The 12228-nt window shown below is 41.4% G+C and overlaps 2 protein-coding genes across 2 annotated transcripts in view; one reads left to right on the top strand and one right to left on the bottom strand.

The window, feature by feature from the left end:
* The window catches only part of LOC145356394 (splicing factor U2AF 65 kDa subunit-like), a 45458-nt gene extending 41412 nt beyond the window's left edge, over positions 1-4046 (top strand). The window contains exon 11 of the mRNA XM_080209084.1: positions 60-4046. Coding sequence (XP_080065210.1) covers positions 60-191 — 132 coding nt within the window. The 3' untranslated portion in view covers positions 192-4046. The remainder of the gene's footprint in view (positions 1-59) is intronic.
* Positions 659-12228, bottom strand: part of LOC145356550 (uncharacterized) — an 82588-nt gene continuing 71018 nt past the window's right edge. The window contains exons 17-18 of the mRNA XM_080209312.1: positions 10107-10173; positions 659-768 (exon numbers count right to left, since the gene is read on the bottom strand). Of these exons, the coding sequence (XP_080065438.1) occupies positions 714-768; positions 10107-10173 (122 nt within the window). The 3' untranslated portion in view covers positions 659-713. The remainder of the gene's footprint in view (positions 769-10106; positions 10174-12228) is intronic.

Genomic DNA, 12228 nt, shown 5'->3' on the forward strand with positions numbered 1-12228 from the left:
ATTTGCTTTTTGTTGAGCCTTATTTTGCTTAACAAATAATTTTTTGTTTTTCTGAACAGATATTTGTAGAATTCATCTCTCCTCTAGACTGCCAAAAAGCAATGCAAGCACTAACAGGCCGAAAGTTTGCCAACAGAGTTGTGGTTACCAAGTACTATGACCCAGAATTGTACCACAGACGTGACTTCTAACAACACACCCCAGGCGGGGTCAACATGCTGTCTGCATTTCTGACTAAAAAGCTTTGTTTATAGCTACTAGATTTGTATAAAATGGCACAGGTTTGGATAGGTTTGTAGTAGTCAAATTCAGTTTATTTTTAGCACGAATGTCTTTGTGTTGTAAGTGATCTGATTGATCTGGGTAAAGATCGATGTTACAAGAGATGAAATAGCAAGAGACTTGTAAATGGGATTGTATCTTTTATATAGTGTTGGGCAAAATTTCTTTCAGCTTACAGAGCAAAGCTGTGTACGGGCTGTTTCTGCCAGTCTGGTGAAACTGGTATGAGCAATATACCTGGTTTCATCCAATAAACTTTGAAATGGAAAAAATCGGTTTACTGGTCATACATCATACAAGCTACTTGCAAATGTCTGGACCAGTAACAACTGCTTTTCTCCTTGGGCTTCGTGTTTTGGCTCTCTGTTGCTTCTGTCCTGGCTGTAACTAAACAAGCGATTTTGATGAAATGTTCCATCGTGACACTCAGGCTACTTCTCAAAGTGCTGGGCAGCAAATGATCTGGCTTCTTCAATTCTGGAGCGACTGTAAAGACATTATTTATTAATTATTATTATTACAGGACCAGCTCTAAAGCTCAGTTGTATTATAGAGATGTGGAGTCAACTTCCATTTCAAAAGGCAAAGTACAACAATACGCCAATTGCATTTTCTTTGTGCATTGTGTGTACATGTGTAAACTACTTTTATACAAAGAATTGGTTCACAGCTTCGCTACACGCAATGTGAGGGAGAATTCTCTTATCTATGGTTTATAAATGTGAGCATAGATAGAGTTACAACTATAATTAAATACAATTGCAGACTTTAAAATAATACAATAAGATCCAGACAGATTGATGCGAAAAGCAAGTGTATAAAATGCTAATTTGTATCTTTGTGATATAACTTAGTAAGAAAAACTATCCTTCTCCAACAGCAGCAATGGAATCAATGTTTCTTCAACCCCATTTGGAGCTGGATGTTTCCACAGCCACAGACTACCGTCATACTGTTTTAGATGTTAATTTGGGAAGGGTTTGGTTCTTGCCCTGTTTGCAAAACATACTGTGCTAATGCAATGGTTCTCACTGGTGAGGAGAGAGTCTGAATTGCAATTTCTTTTCAGCTTCCACCTGTAGGTGTGTGACCAATCTACCACTGGCAGCAGATCAGTTATGTGCATCATCCCCTAATAACAGCAGTGTAAATACTAGGTAATACAGAATTAAACCAATAAAACCAAAGAACATTATTCTCTCGAGACTGGATTGTCTTTCACAATCCCTAGTACCTGTGGAAGGATTTGAATTTTACCATGAAAATTACAACACACAAATTTTAGTGTTTCAATCCAACAGTGCATGTTGGTGTTCCTCATCCAACACAACCAGTAGTCCCTTTCCCTTTATCTGATTTTCTTTCAGATAACAATCTTAACAAGTGGGCAAAACATTTGTAATCGCTACCTGGCCAATATGCAAATAAAAGAAAACTGGTGGGTTAACTGGCATAGAATTCTTCCATTTGATTTTGCTTTTTATACAACACTTGATTGGTGTTGAACACCAATGTGAAAATCTAGCCTATGGTTTCTGCTTTTCAGTTGGTCATTCTGGGAATAGATTTAATTTGTTTTGTTTTAATTGTTTCCTTGTTCTTATTCCTTTAATTACTGAAGCACACACCATTTCTGTCTCATTCCTTAAATGCCTATCAAATCACACCATAATCTCCTCTATTTGCAAGCCTTTCCTATTTTCTCATACCAGACACAACATTGCCTCAGTACCTTGCTTACTGTGTGAATCAGGAGCTGCATTTACTGCTCCCAACTGAGATTTACACAGATTCATTGTTACATCTCAACTCTATCTCTTGCCATTAAAACACTCCTATTGTACATTTTTAATGAGCTTCTCCACAGCAGCTTCTAATAGCGTCCTGGTCAATATTTATCCTTTAATCAACATCACAAAAAAAAACAGAATATCTGGGCATTATCACATTGCTGTTTGTGGGCATTTGCTAAGTGCAAATTAGCTGCTGCATTACAATGGTGATTACACTTCACAAAAAGATATTTCATTTGCTTTAAAGAGCTTTCAGACATCTGGTGACTGAAATGTGCTGTATAATTGCGAGTCTTTTATCCTTTAACATCCAGGGAACTTTGTCCCTAAATCAGTCTCTTCCGCATCAACCAACCTTTCACCATTCAAAATATGAACTTTTTTACCAAAATGCATTTTAATTTGTGGTGAACATGATTACTAGTAGATGAGATCGTGGGCACTATGGCATAAAAAAGGGAGGTTAGACAGTTAAAATGTGAACCTCACTGTTCACATTTTAACTGTCAGGTGAACATCACTGTCTTGAACACAACTCTGATTTGGCCAAAATCTGCACTAGAAGCAGTCCAGAAGAGGAATACAAAATAGGGTGAAGAATTGGCTGTTGATACCAATTTATACTACTGGAGATTGGTTTGTTCCTTCTGTTGAGACTTTAGTTTCATTGAATTGTGGGTACAAAATATAGTGTTAGAGTTTGAGAAACTGGAAAATCACTTCGAATATGTGAATTGTTACACTTTTTCTCTCCTTCCTCCACAAACAACCAGACAAAATGAAGAAATATTCATTTTTATTTATTAAATGTAATTTGAGTTTACTGTCATGGTTTGGCCAACAAGTTCCTCTTTAACTTTTTTTTTACATACATTAGTAACATTTTAAGCAGAATCTTTTTCCCCAGTTTTCCCATGGGCACCCTTGACACAGCTTGCCTACCCTCTGAACTTCACAAGCTGTGGTGCATATAACCAAGCAAAATTTAGTTTGGTGGCATCTCATTACAGACTACAATTCCAACTGCAGACTTTCCTGAAGCCATCTGGCTGCCTTTTTTGGGAAAAGAGAGCAATCCTCTTCCTCAGGTAGTTTGTGAAGAGGAGTGAAGTTCAGCAAGAAATGGGGAGTAAATCTCCATTGTTGTCTTGGATGGCTGTTTGTTTGAGAAACAAGTATCCACACAATTAATGGTGTACAAGGTTAAGTACCTTAAATAACTTGAAAAACCATTGCTTTGTTATAAGTTGTAATGTACTACAGAGAGTTGTGTTGGATAATTTGGTGATCTTGTGCAGCGTCTTTGAAAATGAGCTCATTTGTTTTCCATGGCACAGTGCATGGTTTTGTTTATGTAACTTGAGATTGTGATTTTAAAGATAAAAATGGCAATGCATCTGTGTCAATTCAAGGTAAGTGAAATTACTTCTGGCACATTCAGTGGTGTTTATGCTGAATCAGAATATGAACTAATGCTAACAAAATCACAGAAGATGGTTTTTCAATCAATGTACTTGACTCCCTATGTGCAGTCAGTATTTTGAGTGCTTTTATGTCCCGCTGTTCACTGAGAGTTTTACTGACCAATTTTCATTTTGATTGCTGTTGATGTACATTATTTGTTTGCATTTGTAAATTGTGTCACTGTTTTTGAAATCATCTCTTTCCCAAACTCTTACTGTTGAGTTGCACATCTGACAGAATTAGTGGCAATGCTGTTGCTGGACCAAGCTGCGGAAGATAATTGAATAGCTGGGGGCGGGGAGGTGGCCTTCCCTATATTGTCTCTGGTTGGCCCCTTGATCAGCAGTATAACTGTCAGGAAGGTACTTTGTACCACTCTGGTGGTGTATGCGTGCACCAATCTCCCTTGGAATGTTGTTAGGAAAAGTTAATGCTCATGACCGGTGTGTAAAAACAAAAACCTGTTTTGTTAAATTTGTATATAATTAAAACCATGTTTGGATGATTTTCATGCATCTGTGGTTATTTAGAAAGCTAGAGTCTTTCTTCTTCATGTGTTGGCAGCGATGGGTTATGAATTTACAATGGTACTCCTCCCTTCTTCCTTCCCATTAATGTCAACCTCATTTATTTTCTGCCTGACTAATATGTGGATTTCTACAGAACAGAGATCAGCCTCTGTCATACACTTTGTAATGCCAAAACTTCGGTGCAGGCTAAAAATGAGAACATCCAACCATGAGAAATTCTTTTATTCATTCGTGGCACATGAACGTCGCTACCTGGCCACACTTATTACCCATCCCTAATTGCCGTTGTAGTGGTGAGCTGCTGCCTTGAATCGCTGCAGTCCATGTGTTGTGGGTTAACCCACAAAGCTGTTAAGGAGGGAATTCCAGGATTTTGATCTAGTGACTGCGTAGGATATATTTCCAAGTCAGGATGGTGAGTGGCTTGTAGGGAGTTGCAGGGGTGGCATGGTAGCACATTAGTTAGTATTGCTGCCTCACAGTGCCAGGCACCCGGATTCAATTCCTGGCTTGCACATTTTCCTTGTATCTGCATGGGTTTCCTCCAGGTGCTCCGGTTTCCTATCACATTCTGAAAGTCATGCTGGTTAGACGCATTGACCTGAACAGGCACTGGCCTGTAGCGACTCGGGGGATTTCACAGTAACTTCATTGTAGCGTTAATGTAATCCTTACTTGTGACTAATTAAAAAAACAAACTAATGAACTGCAGGTGGTGGTGTTCCCATTTATCTGTTGCTCTTGTCCTTCCAGATGGAAGTGGTCGTGGGTTTGGAAGGTGCTGTTTAAGAATGTTTTGTAAATTGCTGCAGTGCATCTTGTAGATAGCATTCACTGTTGCTACTGAGCATCTGTGGTAGAGGGATTGAATGTTTGTAGACATGGTGCCAATCAAGTGGACTGCTTTGTCCCTGATGTTGTCAAGCTTCTTGAGTGGTGTTGGAGCTGCACCCATCCAGGCAAGTGGGGAGTATTCCATCACACTTCTGACTTATGCCTTGTGGATAAGCTTTGGGGAGTCAGGAGGTGAGTTATTCACTGCAGTATTCCTATGTGGTGAGTCCAGAAATTGCCAAGTTGTATGTTTCTACAAAATGACTGCTGTACACCTAGCTTCAACACTGCACATAGTTTGTGCAGTCTGTTGTTCCTTTAGACTACAATTCATCCTTTTTTAGAAACAAGTAATCCTCTTCTGCCTTTTATGAAGGTATCCAATTATGATGGTATGCACAGCTTTCTCTCATGCAAGTACAGACTTTGACTGAATTTGTGATTTTAATAAAATAGGCCCTGGCTGTTAGTGTTTGCTGTGATGTCATCTGTGGTTCAGTGGTAGTATTTTGTGAAAGTTAACTTTACTCTAGGGACATGATCATAAAAATCTAGATTGATACTCCGTTACAATACTAAGGAAATGCTGCACTGTCAAAAACCTTGGCTCAAAACCTGCTATTAATATATTCTATCTAACCTTTATACCACAATTAGCACCTTCCTTAGTCTTAAACGCTCCCTTTGTCTTGAGTCCACATTTTTGTTCAATCTCTCCTGAGCTCTCAGCAATTCCTGACCTTGTTTCCTCCACTAGTTCTAGCCACTCTCCTCAACAGAATAAACTCTATCACATTTCTACCTCTTTTCAACTTTGAAGAAGTCATAGGGACTTAAAACATAGGGACTTAAAATAGGGCCACACTTGGAATACTGTGTACACCCTATTCTGGTCACCCTATTACAGAAAGGATATTATTAAACTAGAAAGAGTACAGAAGAGATTTACTAGGATGCTACCAGGACTTGATGGTTTGAGTTATAAGGAGAGGCTGGGGAGACTGGAACTTTTTTCCTTGGGGCTTAGAAGGCTGAGGGGTGATCTTATAGAGGTCTATAAAATAACGAAGGGCATAGATCAGCTAGATAGTCAATATCTTTTCCCAAAAGTAGGGGCATCTAAAACAAGAGGACATAGGTTTAAGGTGAGAGGAGAGAGATACAAAAGGGTCCAGAGGGGCAATTGTGTCTGGAACAAGCTGCCAAAGGTGGTAGTAGAGGTGGGTACAATTGTCTTTTAAAAAGCATTTTAGACAGTTACATGGGTATAGAGGGATATGAGCCAAGTGTGGGCAATTGGGATTAGCTTATGGGGTTTAAAAGGGCAGCAGGTTAAGTTGAGCCGAAAAGCCTGTTTTCATGCTGTAAACCTCTAACTGTTTCTCTCTCCACAGTTGCTGCCAAACCTGCTCAATTTTTCCTGCATTTTCTGTTTTAAGAGTACACTTAATTAACCTTGATGTCATTTTTGATCTCAAGATTCCAACTATTTCTATGTAGTCAGAAATAGGCAAGTCATGTTGTAGCTTTATTGAACCTTAGTTAGGCTGCAGTTGAAATGTAGTGTTTAATTCTAGTTGCCACACTACCAGAAGAATGTGGAGACTTTGGAGAGGGTACAGAAAATATTTAACAGGATGCTGCCTGGTATTGAGGGTATTAGCCATGAAGAAACTTGATTTGTTCTCATTGGAATGACGGAGGTTGAGGGGCGATTTGATAGAAGTCTACAAGATTATGGGGGGGGGGGGGGGGGGGGTGTGGACAGAGTGGATAGTCAGAAGTTTCTTTGAAGAGTGGAAGACTCAATTACTAGGGGGGCATTGGTTTAACAGAGATGTATGAGACAAATTTTTTACAGAGGATGGTAGCTGCCTGGAACTTGCTGCCGGGGAAGATAGTGGAAGCAGATACAGTAGTGACTTTTAAAGGGGCATCTTGATAAATACATGAATAGGAAGGGAATAGAGGGATGTGGTCCCCAGAAAAGTAAGGGGTTTAGTTCAGTCAGGTAGCATAGCTGGTGCAGACTTGGAGGGCTGAAGAGCCTGTTTCTGTGCTGTAATTTTTTTTGTTCTTATCACTAAGAGTCTATATTTTCTGCTCTGTAACAATGCCTAACTCTGTCCCTGTGTTAGCATATCTGCTTCTGAAATGCTCATCCATGCCATTTTTTTTCAACTGTTGGGCTACAAAGAATTCCAGCCTAAAGTCAGCCGTAAAATTAAGGTAACAAAATCTGAAACTCTGCCATCCACATCCTTATTCATACCAAGTCCCATTTACCATGTGCTTAATGACCAACAGTGCATCATGGTTAACAACAAAGTTTTAAAATTCTCATGCTTATTTTCAAATCCCTCAATGGTTTTGTAATCTTTAAGCCCCCACAGCTCTCCCATATTCCTGCATTTCCCCTAATTATGGCCTCTTGAACACCCCAATTTTCATCACTCCAAGATTGTGCCTTCATGCTGCCAAGATCCTACACTCTGAAATTCCTTCACAAAGTTCTCAAACTATCTACCTCCTTTTCCTTTAGGATATTCCCTCTTTAGTCATCTGCTCTGATATCCTTTATCTATAAAGTTGCCATAGAGTTTCTGGTGCAGATGGAGGAGGACAAAGTGGGTTCCCGGACACACGTCCTTTGTTTGAACAGGGGGGAGTACAGTAGGATGAGAGAGGAATTGGCGAATGTGGACTGGGGGAGCGCGTTGGAAGGTAGGTCTGCTGAGGAGCAGTGGAGGATCTTTAAGGAGATCTTTCTTGGTGCTCAGCAGAAATTTATTCCGATGGTCAAAAAGGACCGTAGGAGGAGAGGTAATAAGCCGTGGATAACGAAGGAGGTGAAGGAAAGTGTTAAAAGCGGAGGCGTTTAGAGTAGCTAAGAGTAGTGGGCGAGAAGAGGATTGGGAGAGGTTTAAATGTCAACAAAGATTGACAAAGAAGTTGATAAAGAAGGGTAGGAGAAACTATGAAGCTGGGCTAGCGCTTAATATAAAAAAAGGATAGCAAGAGTTTTTATAAGTATATAAAAAGGAAGAGGCTGGCTAGGGTGAACGTTGGACCCTTAGAGGATGAGAAGGGGGACTTAGTGGTAGGGGATGGGGAAATGGCTGAGGTCTTGAATAACTTTTTTGTTTCGGTCTTCACGGAGGAGGACGTGAATAATTTGCCGGGTGTTAGAGATGGAAAGGTGGTAGGACTGGAGGGTCTCAATGACATTACTGTTACTAGAGAGGTGGTGCTCGACAGACTGGAGGGGCTGATTGTGGACAAGTCCCCAGGACCGGATGGAATGCATCCGAGGGTACTGAAAGAAATGGCGGAGGTGATAGTGGATGCCTTGGTGGTTATTTTCCAGACGTCGCTGGATTCCGGGGAAGTGCCGGAAGATTGGAAAGCGGCTAATGTTACGCCGTTGTTTAAGAAGGGTGCCAGGCAAAAGGCGGGGAATTATAGGCCGGTTAGTTTAGTGTGTTGTAGGTAAAATGTTAGAATCCGTGATCAAGGAGAAAATAGCGAGGCATCTTGAGGGGAATTGCTTGATAGAGCAGACGCAGCACAGTTTCATTAAGGGGAAGTCGTGTCTGACAAATTTACTGGAGTTCTATGAGGATGTGTCTAGGGCGGTGGATAGAGGAGAGCCGGTGGATGTGGTCTGTCTTGATTTTCAGAAGTCGTTTGACAAGGTGCCTCACAAGAGGTTATTGCAGAAGGTCAGGGGACATGGAGTTGGGGGTAGGGTGTTAGCATGGATAGAGGATTGGTTGTCAAATAGGAGGCAGAGAGTGGGGGTCAATGGGTGCTATTCGGATTGGCGGTTGGTGACTAGTGGAGTGCCCCAGGGGTCGGTGCTGGGGCCTCAGCTATTTACCATTTATATAGATGATCTGGAGGAGGGAACCGAGTGTATGGTGTCAAAATTTGCTGATGACACCAAGATTGGTGGAACGGCAAATTGCGCGGAGGGTGTGGAGAGTCTGCAGAAGAATCTAGGTAGGCTGGGCGAATGGGCCAGGAACTGGCAAATGGAATTTAATGTTGGCAAGTGCGAGGTGGTCCACTTTGGTAGGAATAATGGTAGGAAGGATTATTACTTACGTGGAGAAAAACTGCAGCAGGCGACGGTGCAGAGGGACCTCGGGGTCCTTGTGCATGAGTCGCAAAAACCCAGCTTGTAGGTGCAGCAGGTGGTCAGGAAGGCGAATGGGATGCTGGCCTTCATAGCGAGGGGGATTGAATATCAAAGTAGGGATGTCTTGCTGCGGCTATATAGGGCATTGGTGAGGCCGCAGCTGGAGTACTGTGTGCAGTTTTGGGCGCCGTACTTACACAAGGATATTTTGGCCTTGGAGGGAGTGCAGAGGAGGTTTACTAAGCTGATACCGGAGTTGAGGGGGTTGAGCTATGAGGCGAGGCTGAATAAACTAGGCTTGTACTCGTTAGAGTTTAGGAGAATGAGGGGAGATCTCATTGAGACGTATAAGATGATGAATGGGATGGATAGGATAGAGGTGGAGAGACTCTTCCCGCTCAGAAAGGACAGTAGGACTAGGGGGCACAGCCTCAAGATAAAGGGGGGGACAGTTTAGAACGGAGTTGAGGAAGAATTTCTTCACTCAAAGGGTGGTGAATCTCTGGAATTCTCTGCCCGTTGAAGTGGTGGAGGCTACCTCACTAAATATTTTTAAGACGCGGGTTGATGGGTTTTTGATAAGAAAAGGGATTAAGGGTTATGGGGAGAGGGCGGGAATGTGGAACTGAGCCACGACAGATCAGCCATGATCTTATTGAATGGCGGGGCAGGCTCGAAGGGCTAGATGGCCTACTCCTGCTCCTATTTCTTATGTTCATTGTCACATTAGGTTTTGTAACATTCTGTGAAGCACTTTGGATCCTTTTACATTAAAGGTGCTATACAACTACAAGTTGTAGAATACGCGTTTGTTGATTTGAACACGATGAACTGCTTTAACTAAACCTTTTGTCCTTTTAACAATGCAATTCTATGGTTACTTTATGGAGTCACACTAGGGGCACTGAATAATGCCTCCACTAAAGTATTTAACAGCAAATGAGATGTCTATCCAAGCAGGGTACTGTAAAAGAAGGGTGAGCCAGGAGCAATTAAAAAGCTTGCCCAGGGAAATAATCTAATTCGTACTAAATCATTATTCTTCATACATTGCTCCCTTACCGCTTGCAGCTTGTTTGTGGGTGAGATCCAGAGCTGATCACTGAGGTCAATCTTCTCGATATTGCACCTGTGGGTTCATACAAATACAGTATTATGGCAAGCTCTGAATGATATACAGGTAATAATGTTTTTAATGAAAACATTTATCAGACTATGCTCTACTATTTTCTCTGGTATCCATTAAACACCATTGCTTCAGAAGATGTAGAAAAAAACAGGACACCCAAGTGGGATGGCACAGTGGTAAGCACTACTGCCTGAACACCTGGGACCCAGGTTCGATTCCTGGCTTGGGTCACTGTCTGCACATTCCCCTTATGTCTGCCTTGGTTTCTTCCCACAGTCCAAAGACGTGCTGGTAGGTGCATAGGCCACCAATCCAAATAACTCCACAATTCTGTAACCTACAGGACACTGAAGCGCAATTTAGCATAGCTGATCCACCTAACCTGCACATTTTTGGACTGTGGAGGAAACCCACGCAGATACAGGAGAGTGTGCAAATGCCACACAATTTTCAAAAGCTGGAATCAAACCCAGGTCCCTGGTACTATGAGGCAGTGACAATAGCCACCATGCTATTCTGATAAACAGCTTGAGCTCTCTGCCTTCATGGGTTTGCCTGTTGAAAAGGCAGCTTCCAAGTTGAGCTAAATCTGCAACAACCAGTGTAGCGAGTGATTGGTGTCTAATAGGAGGAAAGACAAATTTCAGTTTTAACCCTGCTTTGTTCAAAATTATTCATCTTCCATTATCCTTAACCATTTTTAAAAACCAATTGTGTAATTTAAGCTCCAAAACAGATTGAGAGAATAATTTCTGCTACATTTTCTCACAGTTGCATCAGTAACAAGCTCCACCTAATAATACTAAAATATGTTCTGAAATTTAAAACAGATTTCTGTGCCTCCTAGCTTGTGGTCACTTGGGAACATTCTCACCTCTGCATCAAAGGTCCAAGACCTGATCCAGAACTTGAATAAAGCCAGGTTGCCACTTGAGTGCTGCATTGATAACTGAAACCAATTTGCACGTCTGCTTGTTCCAGTGGTTCAGGTGCATATTAAATAAATGCACAGCATCATTTGAAGAGCAGGGACTTCTGCTGTTCTGATCAACATCATCAGAGCCTTGAAGATATAAATCGTGGCTCAGTAGTAGTACTCTTGCCTTTTGAGTTGCAAAGTTGTGGGTTCAAACCTCACTCTAGACCCAACATTTCAGTGAATACTGAACAAGTACTGTCTTTTGGATGAGATGTTAAACTGAGGCCTTATTTGCTCTCGTAGGATCTAAACTATTTGAAAAAATGCAAATGAAGAAATTGTCTTGGTCAATATTTATCCCTCAACATTACAAACTTATTTGGTTATTGTCGCGTTGCTTTATGCCGGATAGTATGTGCAAATCGGTTGCCATTTTTCACCACTACATTACGACAGTGTCTACACTTCCAAAAACTAGCTGTAAACTATGCAAACCAGCCTCCCATCCATTGACTCTGTCTACACATCCTGCTGCTTCAGCAAAGCAGCCAGCATAATCAAGGACCCCACACAGTCCAGACATTCTCTCTTCCACCTTCTTTGGTTGGGAAAAAGATACAAAGGTCATGAACCAACTGATTCAAGAACAGCTTCTTCCCTGCTGCCGTCAGACTTTTGAATGGATCCACCTTGCATTAAGTTGATCTTTCTCTAGCTATGATTGTAACAGTACATTCTGCACCCTCTCTTTCCCTTCTCTATGAACGGTATGCTTTGTATAGTGTGCAAGAAACAATACTTTTCACTGTATGTTAATACATGAGGGTAATAAGTGAAATCAGAGGTGCTTTTGGGACACCTGACAACATGAAAGATGCTATATAAACGATTCAGCTTTTCTTTTTTCCTATTTTGCTGTTGAGTGAACTTTCAAGGTGTAAAATGTGTTTTTATATACATGATTTAAAAGCAGACATGCCCTCTCTGTGCAACTTCAGCAGATGCACATCTGTTGGGACACTGCTGGTTCTCTGATTATGCTGATAGCTCAGAGAGACAGGCAGGCTAGCTGTCATCCTTAATGGAACAGCAATCCCAGTGATGGCCTCATAATTATCTGCTGCCAGCAAAATCCC

The sequence above is a fragment of the Carcharhinus amblyrhynchos genome, chromosome 21, assembly GCF_965287045.1.
Source record: "Carcharhinus amblyrhynchos chromosome 21, sCarAmb.v2.hapA, whole genome shotgun sequence".
NCBI classification, from domain to species: Eukaryota; Metazoa; Chordata; class Chondrichthyes; order Carcharhiniformes; family Carcharhinidae; genus Carcharhinus; species Carcharhinus amblyrhynchos.